Raw genomic sequence first — 22196 nt, forward strand, 5'->3', positions numbered from 1 at the left:
GGTAGGACAGCCTTGCCAGAGTAGGCCAGGCCCAAACTCAGAAAAATCCAGGTCCCTTTGGGGCACCCTCTCTTCTTCCCCTTTCTCTTCTATGCCCTCCCCCTCCTCCAAAATAAGGCAAATAGGACAGGTTCTCTGTGCAGGTCCCAGAGCACAAGACCTAACCGTCCTCTAGTGGGCGATCAGATTAGAGAATTAGAGCTAGAAGGCAATTTAAAGGCCATTCAGGCCAGCTTCTCCCTCACCCACATTTTATAAATGAGAGTCTGAGACATGAAGCAATTTGTCCAAGGTGACTCAGGAAGTAAGGAGAAGTGTCAGGATCTGAACCGAGGTTCTTGGGCTCCAAGTCCAGTGTTGCACTTGCCGTGCCAAGCTGCTTCCCCCAAACAAAGTAGCCAGGCCCCAGCCAGCTCTGGGTCTCCCTCTGGGTCCTCTACTCGCCTTCTTGGACTTACCTCCAGAAACTGTGCACTGACTTTGAACTCGGGCCCAGGCACTCCCTGCTCCTGGGCCTGTCTCTTGCGTTGGGCAATGCCTCTGAAGAGGTGGGCTATGGCCCTTGGGATGATACCATGCTCCTCATCTGACGTGTTTATGTCGAAGCCAGTGCCCATGGTGTATGTCTTCCCAGCTCCTGTCTGTGGAGGGAGAGACAGGACAGGACCGCGGGTCACTTAGAGAGCATCCTGTTCTAGGAGGAACCTGATATAGTGGGCCAAAAGGCAGAAATCTGAAGCTTTCCCCAAACCAACCAATACATATCCCCTTCCTCTCTGTTCACCATGGTTCCCCACTCCTTCAAAACTCTCATCTCTCCCAGAAAGGCTTTTTAAAGTCATTTCACATTCTCCAGAGTTCCTTTCATGCTTATGAAATGCTTTTCATGCTTAGACAGCATAACTTAGTGACTGGCACTTGCTCATGAGATTCATTGTCTTGTGCATCTCTTATCAAAGTAGGAGCTGACTCGGGGATGAAGGGAGTCTTTACCTGTCCATAGGCCAACACTGTGGCATTGTAGCCTTCAAAGCAGCCTTCGATAAGCTTGCCCACACAAGCTGTGTAGATCTGCTCTTGCCAGGTGTCCAGGTCAAAGACAAAGTCGTAGGTGAAGGCCTTGTCCTTCCCCAACAGCACCTGGGGCTCCCCAGGAGTGACTGAGGTGCAGATGTGACAGCCTTCAATCTTCTCCTTGGAGAGCTGGGGCCGGATCCTGTTCAGGGAGACAGAGGAAGAGGGAGAGGTAGGAGAGGGAGAAGGAGAAAGCGAGAGAGGGAGAGAGAAGAAGGAGGAAGAGGAAGAGAAGGAGGAGTTGGAGAAGGAGGAGAAAAAGAAGAAGGAGAAGAAGGAGGAGGAGGAGGAGGAAGAGGAGGAAGAGGAGGGGAGGGAGAATCCTAATTAGGCTTCTAGTCCACAAATAAGGAATTCCTTGGATTCCCTTTCCCTCCAAACTTTCTTAGAACTACCATGTCCCCTTTATCGCATTGGCTCAAGAGAGAAGGGAAGCCCCTTGAATAGGCTATGACTCTCAGAAAGAAAGCATAGAAGAAATCTCAGTCTCTAATAGGTCACAGTGCTAGGATGGGAACCAGTAATAAAGGCCAAGAGGCATTACCATCTGTCTATCATGCCTCCCAGCTGCATTTCACTTCCTCCAGGCATCAAATGTTCTCTCTTTCCCAGAAGCCCTCAACCCAGGCCCCTGGAGCTGGTGGGACTTTCTGAGGCACAAGCCCTGGGAGGAAGCCAGGCATCACAGGGTTCTATCTCTGACATGAGAGATGGGCCAAGGAGAGAGAAAGTCTCATGAGCCAGAAAATGTTCAAGAAGTCTCAGAGAAGGGCAGGGTTCTCTGAAAGGGTCCATAGGCTAGACATACAAAGCTGGGCCCAAGTCCAAGGGGCTAGCAGCATGAGCCCTAAAGCAAGGGGTCGGAATGGAGAAACAAGCATCCATCTGGCATGAGCAGGGAGAGAGCCATCAACAAGGCCTTTTCCTCTTAGGTCCCACTCCCTCCCTTCTTACTGGCACCAAAGCAGCTGGCACCATGGTGATATCCCCATGGCAACAGAGTGCCTGCTGAGGTGTCTGGGGGTGGGTAGGAGGAAGCAACCCCCCCACCAAATAAATGGAGGGAGGGGGAAGTTAGACTCTGCCACCCATCGGCACATGTAAACCCCTCCTGCCTGCTCTGGTCCCTCACAATGAGCTGCCTGTCAGACTTCTCATCCTAAGCCAATATTTAGAGATGAAAAGACTGAGAGGGACTAGAGTCGGAGCCCAGTGGAGCCTGGATTTAGAGCTCCAGGGCTTTGGAAGACAAGCCAGCAGCTCTTTTCTCTCTGACTCAGGACCTCTGAGGTTTAAAAAGCTTGCAAAATTAGGGTAGGATGGACCAGGGGTGTCAGGAAGGTAAAGAGAGGCCAGATGGGCTCAGAAGAAAAGAAACTTACTGGTAACCATATTGGGGAAGGCGGTGCCCAATGGTTACAAGAACAGGACTATCACCTTGGCTGGCCCAGATGCCATTCACACCCAGCTGGGACTCATAAAATGATTCTTATTGACAAATAACCTGAACAAAGGAGAAGAAAAGCCAGCACTATGAATCACTAGGATTTTTTCGCCAAAGGTCACTTCCCTTTTAGGAAACAGGAATGGGAAATTACTGGGCTTCTTTAATGACCTTCAACTTCAACTTCTCCCCGAAATGAAGTCCCATCTTTTAATTCCACACAAACAAAAGTAGGATTTGGTAATGAAAGGTGTCTACAGAGCAATGCATGATCAACAAAGAAAATGGGCTGGTGACATGGCCAGATGCTGGGAGCCCAATGGCTTTACTAGTATCCTAAGGATATTAAGAGGAAGGGGAGGTAGGGGGAAGCAGCTAGGTGGCTCAGTGGATAGTGAGCCAGGCTTGAAGACTGGAGATCCTGGGTTCAAAACTGGCCTCAGACACTTCCTAACTATGTGATCCTGGGGGCAAGTCATTTGACCCCAGTTGCCTAGCCCAGAAGGTTAGAATTTAAAAATAAAACAAAACAGTAGAAGAGGAAGGCTCTATGGTCATTGAATGTCTTATCTCTGGCTCCTACTCTCAGAGGAGAAGGTAAGGTAAGAGCGGCACAGCATGGGCAGACATGGAAGGGCTGCCATTGCATTGTAAGAAGGAACACATCCTAGTTCCCTTCCAACTCTAAGACTATGATCCGGGCCTCAGTACCATAAAACTCCAGATCATTCTTATTCACAGGCTGCCAGGGGTCACACTCTTTCTGAGATGAGATAAGGTGGTGACAAGAGAGGTAATGGAGCATACTGGGACAAACTCTGACTCACAGTCACAAGGCTCACAGATTCTAAGGATCTCAGGACTGCACCTATCTTACTTACTTTCTGACCTTGGGCCAAGTCATTCGACTTTCCTAGCTGTGTGACCTTGGGCAAGTCTCCTAACCCTCATTGCCTGGCCCGTCCCACTCTTATGCCTTAGAACCCATATTTAGTATTGCATCTAAGACAGAAGGTAAGGGTTTAAAAAAGAGAGAGAGCATAGATCTAATACTTTAGCAGCCTTGAAACTCTACATAAATAAGGAGGTACGATTCTCAGAGACCAGGGCTGGGTGAGCAAACATGGCTCAGGATCCTTTGGCCTCACAAAGTCTGGGGATCCTCTGTCCCAGAGAGGAGAGTTGGCTCCCATCTCATCTTAGGACTGTGGACAGCAACCCTTGAGGTTCAAAAAATGCACTTCCCTCCCTCCCAGGCTTTCTTCCTTTCATGCTAGGATTTTCTGGATCCAATTCAAATACCATTTAATTACCACTAGCAAATGGCAGCTCTAACGATTGGAGAAAATCAAATCAGGTTCCCTGAGGATGGGCTGCTCGAGTGGGGATGGGAGATCAACACAGCCTTCCTGACTGGTTATAAGCTGCTGAGTTTGCTCTGACCACCCCCAAGAGGCCCACCTGTCCAAGAAGAGGAAGATAAATACAAAGGAATCAGGCTCTAAGATGTCCTGTGCTCAGGGCCAACTCTGCTCAGCAATTGCTCAGATAGCTTTGGAGCCTTCCATGCTCCCAGGGTACCCTAATCCAAACCATGCCCCCTCAGCCTCAACCCCAGCTAGGAACAAGAATTCACGTGTCTTCTCCCCTCCAAGCACCCCATTCTGGTGAGAGCCCAACACCACAGATTTCTACTTGCCTAGATCAGGCAAAGTCATTTAGGGGGAAGGGATGCCATGTCCATGTTATTATTATACCTCCTCCCCACGAGTAACTCAGGCCCTGGCCCTTGGGATCTGACAGGTCAGTGCTTTTGTCTTATCTCACCAGGGCTCAGACCACTATTCCTCTATCTAGACTTTGGGTTTCAACTCCCACCCACTCAAGACTTTGGGTCCCAACTCCCAGTCACTCAAGACTTTGGTCCCAGCTCTCACCCACTCAAGACTTTGGGTCCCAACTCCCAGCCACTCAAGACTTTAAGTCCCAGCTCTCACCCACACAAGACTCTGGGTCCCAACTCCCAGCCACTCAAAACTTTAAGCCACAACTCCCAGTCACTCAAGACTTTGGTCCCAGCTCTCACCCACTCAAGACTTTGGGTCCCAACTCCCAGCCACTCAAGACTTTAAGTCCCAGCTCTCACCCACACAAGACTCTGGGTCCCAACTCCCAGCCACTCAAAACTTTAAGCCACAACTCCCAGTCACTCAAGACTTTGGTCCCAGCTCTCACCCACTCAAGACTTTGGGTCCCAACTCCCAGCCACTCAAGACTTTAAGTCCCAGCTCTCACCCACACAAGACTCTGGGTCCCAACTCCCAGCCACTCAAAACTTTAAGCCACAACTCCCAGTCACTCAAGACTTTGGTCCCAGCTCTCACCCACTCAAGACTTTGGGTCCCAACTCCCAGCCACTCAAGACTTTAAGTCCCAGCTCTCACCCACACAAGACTCTGGGTCCCAACTCCCAGCCACTCAAAACTTTAAGCCACAACTCCCAGTCACTCAAGACTTTGGTCCCAGCTCTCACCCACTCAAGACTTTAAGTTCCAAATCCCAGTCACTCAAGACTTTGGGTCCCAACTCTCAGTTACTCAAGACTTTGGGTCCCAACTCCCAGCCACTCAAGACTTTGTGTCCCAGCTCTCACCCACTCAAGACTCTGGGTCCCAACTGCCAGCCACTCAAGACTTTGTGCCCAGCTCTCACCCACTCAAGACTCTGGGTCCCAACTGCCAGCCACTCAAGACTTTAAGTCCCAAATCCCAGTCACTCAAGACTTTGGGTCCCAACTCCCAGCCACTCAAGACTTTGGTCCCAGCTCTCACCCACTCAAGACTGGTCCTAACTCTCAGTCACTCAAGACTTTGGGTCCCAACTCTTATCCATTCAAGACTTTGGTTCCCAACTCTCAGCCACTCAAGACTTTGGGTCAGCTTGGTGGTTCAATGGATAGATAGCCCGGTCTGGAGATGGAGGCCCTCAGTTCAAATCTGGCCTCAGACACTTACTGTGTGACTCTGGGAAGTCACTTTACCCCCACTGTCCAGCCCTTACCTCTCTTCTGCTTTATTAACCAATACTTAATATTGATTCTAAGACAGAGGGTAAGGGTCTTAAAAAAAGAATGTAAGCTCTTTGAAGGCAGTGGGGCCAATCTTGCTTGCTTTTATTTATATTCCCAATCTTTAGCTCTCAGCAGATAGTTAAAAAAATTAGACCCTTTACTTCTGTTTTAGAATCAATGCTAAGTTTTGGTTCCAAGGCATAAAAGTGGTAAGGGCAAGGGCAATGGGGGTCAAACAGCTAGAAAGTACCTGAATTCCGATTTGAACCCAGGCCTGGCACTCTATCCACTGAGCCACTTAGTTGCCCATCTCAGTAGACTATCTCTTTAGGAATCAAAGGGCAAGAAAAGAATACAGTGAGGCACAGTGGATGGAGTATTGGCTCTTTCTCGGGTGACTCCTCTCATTCTCACCTCTAACATTTGCTCCTCGAGTGAGCTTAGGCAAGTCACTTCACTTCTGGGGCCAGTTTCCTCATCTGTAAAGGTGAAGAGGTTGAACTAAGCCTCTTCTGGTTCTAGAGTGAAGGTCCTGTCACAAATCTTATTCTAGATAGGCTTCTTACTTGCATTGTGGCTTTGGGCATATCTATGAACCACTCTGGGTCTCCGTTTCCCAATAAGAACACTAATCATTAGCACTGATGCAGCCCTTTAACGTTTCCAAGCCTTTGACAACTATTATCTCATTCGAGCTCACAACAACCCTGGAAGGGAGTGCTATGGTTATCTCCATTCTATAGCCAAGGAAACGGAGGCCAAGGGTCACACAAGCTCATACATGTCCGAGGCCAGATTCGAACTTAAGACTTGCTGATTCTGAGTCCAACGTTCCGCTCATCACACTCCTAGGTGTCTGGGCACCCGGCCACCAGAGCAGGGACTTCTTGTCTCCTCCGAGGTCCTCCAGGGAGAGATAATAGACTCAGACAAAGCAGCTAAAGCAGTACCGAAACCCCAAAGCTGCTGCTAATTGATCCCCAACCCAGGCTTGTCCACCTCTCCGGCAGTGAGTGTGCCTTCTTGATTCCCTTCCTCCACTCTCCAAGAATCAATGAACTGTGGGTTGGAAGAGTCCTCGGAGATCATCCGGCCCAACGCACAGACGAAGCGGCGTCCGTCCCCTCACTCACATCCCCATTTGGGAGACCTCCAGCCTCTGCTTAAAAGACCATACTGGCAGAACTCTAATTTTTAGGAAGTTGCTCCTTCTGATGTCCCACGTATACTTAAATTGAACCTAACTTCCATCCATAGATCCTGGAATAAATGTATTCCTCTTCCACGTAACATTCCTTTAAATACTAGCCGTCACACGCCTGCCTCTCATTTCCAGATGGGAAAACTGAGACCCAGCCTAGGACCTGCCCCTTCGTCTAGGTCACCCAGGTCCAGACCCCAGACTCACGCATGGGGCACCTGCCTAGGAAAGAGCACTAATCAGGAAACGTTCTAGCTTTGCAGGGCCATCTTGGGAAAGCCAGAATTTCTGAGCCTCAGTTTCTTCATCTATAAAATGTGATGGTTGGCTGCGGTAGAGGGGACAGAGAATCAGATTATCTCAAAGGTCTAAATGTGTACAATTTCTGAGGCTCTCTGAAGTGTCCCTCTAGGGCGAGGTTACTTTGGGAAGGTTGCATAAGCAGAAGGGTTCTCGGTAGTAGATAAGCAGCAGTCTCCCCGCCGCACCCTGGATGGAAGGAGAGGAAGGAAGGGAAACCTAGACCCTTCCTCCTCCTCAGCCACCACCCCAGCAAGGTGGAGGGCATAGAGAGGGGCCCCCTAAACATACCCCTTCCCCCTTTCATCCCGATGGAGATCTGGGTGCCCTGGCGCCCACTCCCACTTTCCACATGTGCCAAGTGATGGAAGAGGAGAAGGAAGGCTCAAGTCCCTCAGGCAAGGGGGTGGGAGGCTTCCCTCTGGCCAGCACAGAAAGCCCCCTGAGCCTCCCAGAACAGAGCCCAATCTATTCCTCACTTGGCAGTGGCCAGCCTGAAGTGAGAGAGAGAGACGGAGTCTTTTCAGGAGCAGGATCTGGCACGGCGGCGGGAGCTCAGAAACTTCCTCTGTCCACAATGAAGAGGGAGCGGGGCAGATGTGGGAATGGCCCCTTCCTCCTCCAAGAACACACATGCACACCACAGACCTAGGGCTAATAGGCAGCCCACTGAAGAGAGCCGAGCCGGCAGCGCCCTGCTCTCAGAGACAAAGGCAGCAGCTTTAGGAAGGGAAAATAGCTGAGCTCAGCATTCCCAGAGCTCCTTGGAGGCACAGGCAGGGAGGGCAGCGGGCAAAGGGGACCAGAGGGAAATGCATGAAAGGCCATTCTGAAATGAGTGGCCAATCTTCCCCACCCCCACCCCAACGCTGGCACCTGGCAAGGGTCCTGGGGACCTGCAAACAGCCCATACCTGGCAGGGACAGGGGGAGGGGAGGTGGGCGGCTCCTTCCCAACCCCGTCCCCTATCCAGAGACACCCCAGACATCCCTGGCTTCCAAAAGCTCCTTACTGTGGGCCCTAAGAATCTAATGAGTCCAGCCCTGGCTGCCAGCTAGGATCCCTGCCCCACTGGTGGTTCCTCCTTTTCTCTTTTCCCTTTCCTGGCTCCAGAGATCCACCAAACCTTCCATCTCTTTAATATCTTCCCTTTTATATACCTATTAATGTACATATTGGCTCCCCCATTTGAATGGAAACTCCTGGAGCACAAGCACTGTTTTTGCTTTCTTTGTACCCCCTAGCACTTAGCAGTGTTTGAGACATAGTAAACGATTAATAAAGGTTTGGTCAGTCAACAAACCTTTTGTTTTCCTGGCAGGCACAGTGCTAAGTTTGAGGCAAACAAAAAAAGAGAATCTGTGTTGCCTGTTCTCAAGGAGTTCACTTTCCAGTTGGTGGGACAATGTGAAAGCTACTATGAAAATATAGATGGATAAATAGATAAGATATGGATGGTGCCGATGGGAGGTCATCTCGGAGGGAAATTGGGGCAGGGATTGTGAAAGGCCTCCTGCAGAAGGCAGGATTTGGGCTCGGTAACTGATGAATTGAAATGCCAAGTGCATAGGGGCCACCAGAGAGGGATCTGCCCCATTTATCCTCCCAGCTCCAGGGGTCAGTGCCCTTCCTGAGTTCTGGGACTGAAAGCTGAGAAGCTAATATGTGGGCAGAGGAGAAAAAAGGAGACTGTGAGCAGTGTCAGCATGAACTGAGGATGGGAGGGCAGGGAGGCAGCAGAGCATGACTCACAGAATCTAAGAACTGGAAGTGATCTCAATGGCCGTCACATCCAAATCATACACCTTCGATTACAGTCCTGAAGCTCAGCCAGAAGGGACCCAAGAAAACAACAGAGGTAGATGTGAGGGCTCCTCTTCTACCTTGACTGGAGTGGTGAACCCCAAAACAATATCTCTCTCTAGAAAGTGTCAGCTGTAGCTAAAAGGATTTCTCACTCAAGAGATTATATTCATGAATGTGCTTTCTGCTACAAAGAGATTTTAACATATTATCTTAGTTTATTAGGCTCTTCCTAGAGTTGTGAGAAGCTAGGTGGCACAGTAGATGGGAGTGCTAGGTCTGAAACCAGGAAAACCTGAGTTCAAATCCAGCCTCAGCCACTTACTAGCTGTGTGACTTTGGACAAGTCACTCAACCCTGTTTGAGTAATCATCTGTAAATTGAGCTGGAGGAGGAAATGGCAAACCACTCCATTATCTCTGCTAAAAAAACAAAACCCAATGGAGTCTCAAAAAGTCAGACATGACTGAAATGACTGAAAAACAACAAGGTTGTTGTAAGGGTCCCTTTAGAGCAGGAAAGTATTTCCCCATTTTACAGACCATAGGATTTTTACAACTGGAAGAGACCAAAGAGGTCAACCAGTTCAATGGTTTATGTATCACACTTTTGCCCAATGTGACAGTCAGTGTCAGAGCCAGGAATCATACTCAGCTCTTCTGCCTTCAAGTCCAAAGCTATTTCCTCTCTATTACACTGAATGACAGCATGGAGGTCTATATTTTGTGCCAGTCTGTTATTCCTGAAGAGCCTTCAAAGGTTACTTTCTGTGGTTGGGAGAGAAAGCTCAGCTCTTTTGCTGAATGCTGATAGGATTCAGTTTTTCCTTCTGTACAAGAATTTTGAAGAAGGGATCTCAAGTGATCTTCTAAGTCATTCTCTTAATTAAATATGAAAGGACACTAGGGGAGTCTTTTTACTTTTTTTTTTTTTTTTGAGATTGGGTCATCCTATCTTGGCCAAGCTCAAAGTGAGGTGATCATTCATTGTCCCAATCTCAATCCTGATCTGCATAGCAGCTTTATTCTGTTCTGTTTTTCAAACCTTGGCCAGTTTATTCTTTTTTCAGGCAATTTGGTCACCCTCAGTCCACCCCCTCCCTACAATGGGGTCAAATTTATCATGGAGATACTCGGTCTCTTGCAGAGACTATGAGCTAGCTACTATGCTTGACTGAAAACTTTCCTTTTTAGCTGGAAAGATTGACATGAACTGATGCAGAGTGAAATAAGCAGAACCAGGAGAACACTGGGAACAGTAGCAACAATATTGTGGAATGATCAACTGTGAAAGACAGTTACTCTCAGCAATGCAATGATCTGGACAATTCTGAAGGACTTATGTCAAGGAATGTTCTCCTCCTCCAGAGAAATAACTGTTGGCAGTCAGATGCAGTTCAAAGAATATTATCCTTTACATTATTTATGGTTTCATTTTGGGGTTTCAGTTTTATGAGTATTCTTTTACAACAGTGGTCAATGTGGAAGAATGTTTTGCATGTTAATACATGTATAACCCAGATCAAATTGTTTAACATCTCCGAGAAGGGGAGAGAAAGAAAGGAGGGAGACAATTTGGATCTTATAATTTTGGAAAATCTAATTGGGAAAATAAAATATCTTTGAATAAAAAACCCTCTTTTTTAGTTTTCTCAAATTTCATCCTTACTCAGAAGATCTATGTTCCCTTCCTAGAGAGTTAAGATCTAGAATGATAGAAATGGAACCATGTGAAGGTGATGTTGCTATCTGGGCTCCCTCAAAAGTTTTGTCTATCAGAGCTTCTGAGAGGCTGCCATTGGCCTTGTGCACAGAGGGATTTGGCAGGGATCAAAATCAATGCTGTCCAGTCGCTAAAGCTTTCCAAAGGAGAAACTTCTGGTCTACCAATGAATATTAGATAGGATCTTAGAACCTCGAATCCAGCACAGAATAAGCACTCATTCAAGGCTAGTAATTGATTCACTGACCAGCTTGTCTTCATTACAGACCAGAAAGAAATTTATTAGGGTCTCTTGACCTTGGAGTGCCAGAATCCCAAGGTCACCTTGCTCAAAAGGTACTGTCAAAAGCAATTTCTGCCCTCTTGGCAGACTTTAATCACTGCTCAGTCTTTCTGTATTCTTGGTGTACCAGTCCTCAGGCAGCTCCCAACAAGGTCCAATAGACAAAACTTCCGTGGGAGCACATACAAGAGAACACAGAAACCCACAGAGTCATCTAAGAACGTCTGACCCTTGTAGCCATACTGCTCAAGCAATGAAGTCCCTTCCTGGAGCACAAGCTCTCTCTGAAGCTCTCTCTGTCTCTGTCTTTCTGTCTTTGTCTCTGTCTTTCTGTCTTTGTCTCTGTCTCTGCCTCTGTTTCTCCCTCCCTTTTGCTATCTCTGTCTCTCTCTCCTCCCTCTCTCTGTTTCTGTCTCCTTTTCTTCTCTTTGTCTCTTTCTGTCTGTTTCTCTGTCTCTCATTTTCTCTCACTCACACTTCTACCCCACTCCCTATCTTTCTCTCTGTCTCTGTCTTTCTTTGTGGCTGTTTCTGTCTTTGTCTCTCTCCCCTACCCTCTTTCTATCTCTTTCTGTTTCTCTGTCTCTGTCTCTCCCTTTCTCTCACATATACACTCCCACCCTACCTGTCTCTCTCCTCTCTGTCACTCTCTCACACACACACACTCACTCCCACCTTTCTCTGCTGTCTCAGTCTTTTTTTTTTCTCTTTCTCTCTCCCATTCCTCTACCTACCCCTCTCTGTAATCTCTGTCTCAACTCTCTTTTTCTGCCCGCTTTGTTGTCTCTCAATGGTTTCTCCCTTTCATGCTCCCTATCTCTCTCTGCTCTTTTCTCTTCTCTCCTGCCTGTTTTTTAATCTTAGTTTTTCTCTCTCCTACTTTTCTCTGTTCTTTCTCCTGCCTCCCCTCTCTTCTTTCGCTCTTTTCTCTGTCTCTCAATCTGTCTCTCCCAAACTCCCTCTTTCTCTTCTCTTCTCTCTGCCTGTCTGTCTCTCCAGCAACCATGATCATTTCTGTAAAGAGCAACCTAGAACATCAGGCAAACAAATCCTGCTGGATACAGGCAGTCCCATCATCCACTATTGGCTCTTGTTCTCTCATTCGCACCATTTGGCCACCCTGCCTATCTTACTGGCTGATAGAAACCAGCTTCCACTGTCCTAGGAAGGGACTTAAAGTTAGATAGTAGTAGAAAGAGCTTTCTTTGGGCAAGTCATTAACAGTTGAAGGGAGTGGTTGGAGAAGACTGAAGATATTCAAGGAAGGAGATCCCATAATCACTGGAGAAATCCATCTCCACATAACTCAGATAGTCTGGGTTGAGTTATAAAATTTGTGCTGAGCTATCAGTTGAGACTAAATGGCTACTAATGATCCTTCCCAGCTTGCCAAAAGCTTCTCAGTCCCAGGAAGCAGTACAGATACTCATCCTTATTTGATAAAGGAGGAAATGAGGTCTATAATAATGAGATAAAAATCAAAAGAAATGGGGACCACTGAACAGGATATAAGGATTTCTGCAGTTTGCATCAAAAACTATATATTCACATTATCTACATTCTGTTGTATTTTTATTTATTTCATTAAATATTTTCCAATTACATTAATAAAAAAAACCAACAATCCATACTTTCTGACTTAGAATCAATATTGCATATTGGTTCCAAGACAAAAGAGTGATAAAGGCTACGTGATGTGCGTTAAGTGACCTGTCCAGGGTCACAAAACTAAAGCCAAATTTGAACCCAGGACCTTCCATTTCTAGGCTTGGCTCTCAATCCACGGAGTCATTTAGCTGTATTCCCTCCATCTCCAATTATATTTTAATCTGGCTTGACATCTCTAGTCTATGATATGGAAAAGTATCAGGCCTTAGTCCATAGCAGGGTCCAATGGAAAGGGGCCTGGATCTGGAATTAGATGGGATTCCAAACCCAATTCCATCACTGCTATCTGTGTAACCTTAGTCAAATCTCTTAAACTCTTGGGGGTTCAATTTCTTCATCTAGAAAATGAAGGGGGAGGAATACAGCAGTGATGTCAAACTCAACCTATTGATTTAGTTTTAAAATGTAAATGTTATGCAGATTTTATTTATTTTGTTGACTATTTCCCAATTACATTTTAATCTTTGGGGCTGATTCCGTGGTGGTGCCATTACCTCTGGACTAGATGACCTTGAAAGTCCCTTCCACAGGGCAGCTAGATGGCTCAGTGAATAGAAACCTTGGCCTGGAGACAGGAGGGTCCTGCAGATACTTCCTAGCTGTGTGACCTTGGGCAAGTCACTTAACCTCCATTGTCTAGCCCTTACTGCTCTTCTGCTTTGGAATCTATACTTAGTATAGATTCTAAGACGGAAGGTAAGAGTTTAAAAAAAGAAAGTCTAGTTTTCAGTTTTAAATCTATGATCCTGTGATTCCTCAAGGAGTTGAGAAAAGGATCCAAGGAGTCGAAGCCTTCAACCCGTGGCACACAGTATTCCCTCAATGCAGACACACTAACTAGTGTATATGTGCATCCCCCACTCTAATGAGCATCCTGTCCTACTCCTCCCCTTGGCCTCCTGCCAGCTCAGCTGCTTAATGTGCTCTCTCTCTCTCTCTCTCTGTCTCTCTGTCTCTCTCTCTCTCTCTCTGTCTCTCTCTGTCTCTCTCTGTCTCTCTCTCTGTCTCTCTCTCTGTCTCTCTCTCTGTCTCTCTCTCTCTCTCTCTCTCTCTCTCTCTCTCTCTCTCCCCCTTCCCGTCCCCTCTGTCTTTCACAGGAGGCTAGAGAGAAGGAGCCCTGGTCTCCCAAGAGGGTCTGGCTCACAGACACCCCAGGGGCCCTGAGTTGTCTTGGCCCCAAAGGAGCTAGTGTGGAGAGAGAACTTCAAAAGGAGGCACAAATTCTTAGGGCTTCGGAGCGACCGTGGCTCTTTAAAGGAGTGAGATGGGGTGAGGGGGGAAAGAAGGCTTCCATCATTCTACCCAGCGATCAACACACGTCAGGACTGAGGTCTTGACAAGCGCTTGGTCCTCTGTCTTCACGATGAGAGTCTGCCTTCTCCTTTTAAGGACTCTTTTTTCTTCCCACCCTAATAGTGTCCCCTGGCCCCAGGCCCTCCCTTCAGACACTCACCACCCATCCAACAGTGACTGCCTTCTGAAAAAGAAAAGAAAGAAACCGCTCTGACCCCACTGACTGGTGGCTTTGTACTATGGGGTTAAAAGGTCCTTGGCTTATGGCTCTAGCAAAGAGACTTTGAGGCAGGAGAAGAAGGCATAGGAAAGAGGAAGAACTGAGGACAAGTTCAGGGTCCTTCTTTGTGTCCACCTGGCTCTCTGCCCTTTACTCTGTGCAAAATTAACTGGGGGGTCAGGAGGGAGTGGTAGCAAGACGGTACAGTGGAGAGAGCACCAGGTCTAGAGTCAGGAATACCACACCAGAGTTCAAATCCGGCTTTAGACACTGACTAGCTCCGAATGATCCTGGCAAGTCATTTAACCCTGTTTGCCTCAGTTTCCTTATCTGCAAAATGAACTGGAGAAGGAAATGGCAAACTACTCCAGTATCTCTGCCAAGAAAACCCCAAATGGGGTCATAAAAGGTCAGACATGACCAAGGTGACTAAACAACAACAGAAGGGAACAGAAGCATCTTAGAGAATCTTGGAGTACCCCATACAGGAGATCCTAAAATCTGAATCATCTATTTTTCCTCATACCCCAAACCCTTGGGGAAAGGGATTAGCCGATCCCTCAAATTGCTAAGATTTTGAGACAATAAGGCAAAAGGGGTCCAGGCCACTGGCTTTTTAAAGGACAGATGGGTGAAGGGAGTAACCATGGCTAATATTAGACCTTACTTGAAGGTTTGCAGAGCACCTGGCATATCTTATCCCATTTGATCCTCACAACCCTGGGATGTAAATGCTATTATGATCCCCATCTTACAGATGAGGCAACTAAGTCTGAAAGAGATTAAATAACTTTCCCAGAACCACAGATCTTTTAAGAGTTTGGGGCAGAATCTGAGCTCAGATCTCCCTGACTGACCTACCACCCACAGCCCCCATTTTCAAACATGGGAGAACATGAAGAAGAAACTATAAAATGGACTGGTGCCTCAATTTCATCTCTGTGATCCTGAAGTCTATGCTCCTTCCCCCAAAAAACTATGAGCAGCTAATAATGAAAAATAGAGGCAAGGAAGGGAACCGGGCAGATCCGCTGGCCCTGCTCTGGGGGAAGCCCAGGCTCAGCTGTCTCTAACTTCACCCCGTGTCGACAGATCCCACCAGTCCCTAGGCTTCAAGGGCATCTGGCCCAGGGTTTCCCATGACCTCCCTGGAGATCCAGCCCCGAGTCTGGTTCTGGGAGAGACCCTGAGTAGTGAAAGCATCTGGCTGGGAGCTGCCCCAGGGTCCCCTAGGGATGGATGGCTCCATAGTTCAGGAATGCAGAGCAACAGGCGGGCCTGGTATGCTTAGAGAAAGCCCCCAGAAAGCAGCGAACGTGGGCCCCTACATCTCTCCGGTTTCCTGCTTGTTTCCCAAACCTGGACCCTGGTAGCTGTCCCAGACTTTAGTGCTGCAGGCCAGTTACTAATAGTGTTGGAGCTAGGGACTCAGAAAGAGATCGGGAGATGATGGCAATCTCTCTGACATGTGTATATTATTAACTCCTTGCACCCCACAAGGTTCACATCCCCAACTGGTGGCTACAGTGGAGAATGAATGGACCAGACAGTGTGGTCAGGAAGAAAGAGCATTGAATTTGGAGTCTGAGGACCTTGTTTTGAAACCAGACTCTGCTCCTTACTGCCTGAGGAGAGGCAGCTGGAATAGTGGTATCGTCAGGGGTGCTGAGTTTCCCCGTATTGAATGGCTTCAAGCAGAGGTTAGAAGACCACTTGCTAGATGGAAAGGATTTTTGTTCGGCAAGAACTTGGCCTAGATGGCATCTGAGAGTCACCCCAGGCCACCTCTGAGATTATAAAATCTTGAGGCCTCAGTTTCATTTTCTGTAACATGAGGGGGTTGGACTGGAAGATCTCTAAGAACTCCTTAGCTCCTATAAACCAAGAGACCCCTAGAGAAGGAAAAGGCTGGCCTCTAGCATTAGCCACTGACCTCCGACCAAGAAGAGAGCACAGGGCAGGAAACTGAGGCATCCCAGAGGATAGTGAGGCGCCCTGGCTCCCTCTTCTCTTTTCCATCCCAGGACTAGAATACAGCTCTGATCCTTGCTTTCCACCCAAAAGGGGTAGCCTCTTCCCCTGGTCCCCAAGTTCTCCTGCCCAAACTCCCATCCCACCCTTCTCTACCCATGGGCCACAGAGTCATTGCATTAGTTTTTGCTGCCCCCTTTCTCAATTCAACCAGCTGGGGCTATGATAGGATGGCCCTACCTTTACTCTCTCCAAACCCCAGCGCTGCCAGCAGTTTTCCCACACCGTCCTCCCTCCCCACTCTTCCCAAGAGTCTACAGAGAACAGAAGGCAGGGGGCCAAAGTGGGAAGGGGACGTAGGGGAGGGGCTGTCCCCCCAGCTCTTGGACTATGTGACCCATGGTCAAGCTCCTTTTCTCAGGTCAAGGAGAAGAAGAAAAGGCCAAAGAAGCACACCTCACAGGGGAATCTCTAAATGGGCTGGGGAGGGGGAGGACAGCCACAAAGATTGATGGATGGATGCCCTCTCCCCCCAGAATGTTGGCTTCTTCCCAGCGGCCCCCCAAGCCCTTCCCTAGGGAGAGGGCTACACATGCTCCATCCCAGCCAGCCTCTATCCTCTCCTGTGGTCCTGAGAGCGCTGCAATGCAGCAAAGGAGCATCTACATATCACAGGAGATGGGACAGGTGAAGTTCCCTGCACAGAGTGGGGCGGGGGAAGAGATCTATTTAGGAACTATTGAAGGGTGCTCACAAATAGGGTGGAGACCAAGGGCTGGCAAGGCAGGCGGCTGCCTGGGTGTAACGGGACTGCCTGGGTGTAACGGGACGGTGATGAGGGTGGGGGAGGGAATGTGAGTAAAGGAACCTTTTTAATGTGACTAGAAATGTACATATTTTCTAAAATCCTCCTCTCCGAAAAGACTTGCACAAAAATATTTATAGCTGCACTCTTGGTGGTGGCAAAAAATTGGAAAATGAGGGGATGCCCTTCAATTGGGAAAGGGCTGAACAAAATGTGGTCTCTGTTGGGGATGGGAGGGCTCTGGACATTTATTTTGTGACACAGGTCACACCTGGGGGGGGGGGAGCTGCTGGGGAAGAGAGGTAGTGTGAGAAGAGAGAGACCCAATTCCCAATGGCAAGTGAGAATGGCACGTCTTGCCCAGGGAGCATCAGTGTCCTCGTCCCGGCTGATTAGAGGCACTCTCCCTTTGAAAGAGCTCCAGTCTATGAACATTGGGACTCCCTCCCGTTGTTCTCTTGCATATATACAAACACCGTCTCCCTTTCAACGCATTTTTTACATCCATGAACAGGTCTCCTCATCCCAATTATTCCATGAGGTAGGCAGAGTTAGGTTCCAGAACAAGGACTCCTTAATGATCACTTAACCCCGTTTACCTCAGTTCCTCATCTGTAAGATGAGCTTGAGAAGGAAATGGCAAACCACTCTAGTATCTCTGCCAAGAAAACCCCAAATGGGGTCATGAAGAGCCTGAAACAACTGAAAAAGTTGTCAATAACAAAGGGACTTAATGAAAGCAGCTGGGTGGCACAGTGGCATCAAGAAGGCTCATCTTCCTGAGTTCAAATCAGGCTTCAGGCATTTTCTAGCTGTGTGACCCTGGGCAAGTCACTTAACCTTGTTTGTCCTCATCTATAAAATGAGCTTTGGGAAGGAAATGGCAAGCTATTCTAATATCTTTGCCATTAAAGTCCCAAATGGGGTTGGACATGATTGAAATGACGGAGCAATGATGATCCTTAATTTGACAGCTAAGAAAATAGAGGGGCCCAGAACTTAAATAACTTACTCAAGCTTATACAGCTAGTTACTATCTGAGTTGAGACTGAGACAATATGAGAATGGAAGTCTTTGGATTCTTACTTCAGGGTTTTTACCACCTCATTCTGGTGTCTACTTTACTTTTACGTGAAACTATAATACAATTTATGTATTTATAGTGTTTATACAATTTTGAAGCCAGGCAGCAGGCAAAATAAATTGTAATTGTGAGTTATTATTGAAAGATGATTCTTTTCAAAAGAATTTACTCTAGTTCTCTCTTCTTAAAGAGGGAACTCATGGTTCACTAAGGTAGAATTTAAACATGGAACTATGGAATGTTCCATTCAATTCAACATTTCCGTAGCACCTAAGGCTACTTTGGGTGCTGGAGTTATAAAGACAAAAATAGAACTATCTCTGCCTTCAAGGGACTTGCATTCCTATTGGATTAGAACTAGAAAAATCCTTGAAGTTCATCTGATATGACCTCTGTATTTTACAGGCTAGGAGAAGGAGGATCAAGTTAGTCAAGTGATTTGCCTGCCCCAAGGTCACCTGATTGTGTAGAGGAAGAGTCTGCCTTAGACAACAGAAGAGAAATAAAAATCTGGTTGGCCCCAACCCTGATCTCTGTGTCTTGTTTCAGCCTTAACTATCAACCTAGAATCTGAGAACATAAGAGGTGGATGGTACTGAATCTAGTCCCCGAGATTATATACAAGTGAGGAAGGAAGGCAGAGGTGAAGCTAACACCCAAGAAGGTGTTGGCTTCTCTCACTGGTGGAATCATTCATTGGTCCCTATCTTAGATGAGCAAAATGCAAGCCAAGTTGGAGCAGCTATTTTGACTTCTCTTAACTGCTGCTGTGTTCAAATGCTCAGATCCAATTAGAAACAGGAAAATTCAGGGTTGAGTTGGGCCTTTCAGTCAGAGAGGTTTCCGGGGCACTGTGGTTACTATGGTTTACTTCCTCCTCTAAATATAAGCCTGGCCTCTCTGACAATGTCAGTCAACAAGCATTTCTACTTTCCTTCTTTCTTTCTTTCTTTCTTTCTTTCTTTCTTTCTTTCTTTCTTTCTCTCTCTCTCTCTCCTTCCTTCCTTCCTTCCTTTTTTTTTCTCTTTCTCTCTCTCTCTCCTCTCTTCTCTCTTCTCTCTCTCTTTTTCTTTCTCCCTTGCCTTCTTTAGAATCAACAGTATCATTCCTGGCAGAAGAGTTGTAAGGGTTACACAATGGGGGTTAAGTAACTTGCACAGGGTCACAGCTAGGAAGTTTCTGAGGCCCTGACCACTCATCTCCAGGTCTGGCACTCTATTCACTGAGTCACTTTGCTGCCCCTCAACAAGCAGTTTTTAAAAAAATATTTTTGGACATAGCTAATGTGAGAATTTGTTTCTCTTGGATAAGCATATTTATTATAATTTATTACATCATATATATTGTTATTATTGATGCATATTATATTGTTATATATTTTTAAGTGAAAATTCAACAAGCATTTCTTAAGGGCTACAAATACAATGAAAGATAAAAATGGTCCTTACCCTCATGGAGCTCACAGTCTAATGGGAGAACACGGCGGGAAGATCAGCTCCTGGGCTTTGAGGTTCTCTCTGAGGCTCACATTTGGTTTCTCCTGCAACGTCCTTACAGACACCTTTTCTAATCTCCCTCCCCTTCTAAGTGCTATCATCCCTCCTTACATTGGGGGAACATTCTGTATCTTTCCATGCCAGGAGAATGCTGGCTCCTGGAGGGCAAGGCCTCCTCAGCTTATGTCTTTATGGTCTGTACCTAACATAAGTGCTTTAAGTATTGCCTGATGAATGAACTGGCCTCAGTTGTTCTCATTTCTGCTGCTCAAAATTGGAATATTGGAGGGGAAGAGGAGGTAGGTGCTGGTTTGCATCCCCACCTCCATTTCCAGACATTTTCTTCATCACTTACTCAGTAACTCTAATCTTTATTGGCTTCCCAAGGTCACTGGGATTATAAATGAGAGAACCAGGACCTGAACCTAAGGTCTTTTGGCCCCAAATTCAGTGTTTTCCCCACCTATACGGAGAGTATAGTTCACTGGACCTGGGATAAGGAAGACTTGGTTCTGTTGTTGCCTTGGACCCTTACTAGTTGTATGATCCTGACAAATCACTTAACCTTTTTGGGCCTCAGTTTCCTCATTTGAAAAATGAGGGGGACATCCTTTGAAGAACCTTCTGTCCTTTGAATCCCCAGGGCAAAGAAAGGAAGCTCACTCAGGGAAATGTGAACAGAGATAACAGAGGCTCAGAGGAGAAAGCAGGAGCAGGGGCCCCTTCTCAGTGGGGGTGTTTCCAGGGAGGCCTGGGGCTTGGAAGGGGCTTAAATAAACGCCTCACGTGACTGTGCTTCCTTCCCCAATTTCAGGCCTCTAACAGAGCTTTTTAAGAGCCAGTCTTCTGCTTCATCATCTCCGTTTGTCAGACCTGCTTTCTCTGAAGCCTGGGGGCTCTGACAGCATCCTGTCCTCATAGGGTCAAGCTTGGCTTTCCTCCCTGCCTCCCCCAGGGGTAAGACCTAGTCTCCAAAGGACCAGCAAGACCAAGGCAGCTTGGGAGCCCTTCTAATATGAAGAGATTAGAGGATAAAGGGATGATCCCAGGCCAAGCAGGCAGGGGCCTCAGAGGAGAAAAAGGGCTTTTGTACAATGATCCTGTTCTGACCCAGGCTGGGCTCAGGGCATTCCTCTGCCCAAGTACTGCTAGTTATCTCACCTCCCTTCCCCTCACTACAGCCAGTCATTAGATTAGGCTGGGCCCTTATCAATAGGGGGAAGGGGGGGATGGTTAGATGTGGGGGTGGGGAAGAAGAGAGGATGGGCACCCTGCAGCTGCTCTGAGAGCCAGGAACCTCCTGACAGCTCAAACCACTTCATGCCCACTCCCATCCCAGGACCTCTTAAGCGTTCTTCTTGCCCCTCTCTTTTCATTCCTTCCTCCAAATCATCCTGGCACTCGGTAGATAACCCAGCTTTGATCTTCCTCATCAGTGAGCCAATCCTGGGCCAAGAGCACCCAGTCTAGTGTCTCTCAATCAGTTTATCCCCCCACCACTTACCCCTCAGAGCCACATGCCAAACCATATCTGGCAAATCCCTAGCCTCTCCAGCCCCAGATCTGAGCTCCAGCACTTGCAGAACATAAAAGGGATGACTGAATGTCTGATTCCCCTTCGAGAAACTTCAGCCTTCCCTATCCCAACTCTTGCCACCAATCTGTCCGGTTTTAAAGAGGCAGGAGCATGGCCAAGATGACCCTGGGTGGGCTATGACTACTCAGCAACTCTGATTTTCCTGTATCAAGTTTCAGTTTGTCAGGAAAGGAAGTCAAATACACTGTCTGTCTTCTCTTTTGTCCCCCAGAGGGTCATTTTCTCTCCTCCATCTCAGACCCAGCCCCCTACTCCCAACCCTTTCTAAGATCTTGGATTAGAAACTGGGTTCTGGGCAGCATTTTCTGCCTTCCACGGCTGGCTGCCCATTCAGGTCCCAGTGTGTTCTGAAGGCTAAGTCTAAGGACTGAACTGTGGGACTAAGGAAAACAGTGCCTATGTATCTTCCTGCATGCCCTCCTACGCCTACTCCTTTCGGTTGAATTCTCCTTTAACAGATATCAGCAATTCCCTATCCAGCTAGGGACCAAGACCAGCTGCTACCAAGGAAAGGGGGCACTTGGCCCTTATGTACAAAGTACCTAACATGTGACAGAGCCCCTTCCTCTCCTCCCTCACTGATTTCATACCCCACCTCAAGCTGAGCCTGGGTGGGGTGGGTGGGTGGGGTCTCTTCCCCAGCCTGCCCATCTCACTCCAAAGCAGGGATGATTCTCCTCCTTCTTACAAGATGAGTAGCAACCCCAAAGGAGCTCAGCCTTCCCCTAGAAAAAGAAAGCTTGAATAGAGGTAGGAAGGGGGAGAAGAGATTTTGTTGAGGGTCATCCTTCAAAGTGGTACCTAAGGGAATGACTATAAGGAGTGAGCTCACCCCCTGCTTCTCTCTTCTCACAGATCCCCTTCTTTTCAGACCCTTGAGCTCATAATGGGGGGTGGGGGGAAGACCTCAGGGGAAGGGGGCCAAGCAGGGGCCTGGGCCTCATTTTCCTTTTATGGTGGTTTTTCTTTTTGCCTCTAGCCCACTCCAGATGCCGTATTTATATTTCCTATTCTCCCTGGTGGACCTGCCCCCTTTCAACCTCCTTAGAATATTGCTAAGGCTGCAAGAGCATTCACCAGGCAGCAGCCATGACCCCCACTCCCATCCCACAGAGGGGTGTGTGTGTGTGTGTGTGTGTGTGTGTGTGTGTGTGTGTGTGTGTGT

General features: G+C 47.6%; 1 protein-coding gene across 1 annotated transcript in view; it reads right to left on the reverse strand.

Annotated features, from left to right (window-relative positions):
* Positions 1 to 22196, reverse strand: part of KIF21B (kinesin family member 21B) — a 75155-nt gene that overhangs the window by 51251 nt on the left and 1708 nt on the right. The window contains exons 2-3 of the mRNA XM_044674918.1: positions 994 to 1216; positions 459 to 641 (exon numbers count right to left, since the gene is read on the reverse strand). Coding sequence (XP_044530853.1) covers positions 459 to 641; positions 994 to 1216 — 406 coding nt within the window. The remainder of the gene's footprint in view (positions 1 to 458; positions 642 to 993; positions 1217 to 22196) is intronic.

Source organism: Gracilinanus agilis, chromosome 4 (assembly GCF_016433145.1).
Source record: "Gracilinanus agilis isolate LMUSP501 chromosome 4, AgileGrace, whole genome shotgun sequence".
Taxonomy (NCBI): Eukaryota; Metazoa; Chordata; class Mammalia; order Didelphimorphia; family Didelphidae; genus Gracilinanus; species Gracilinanus agilis.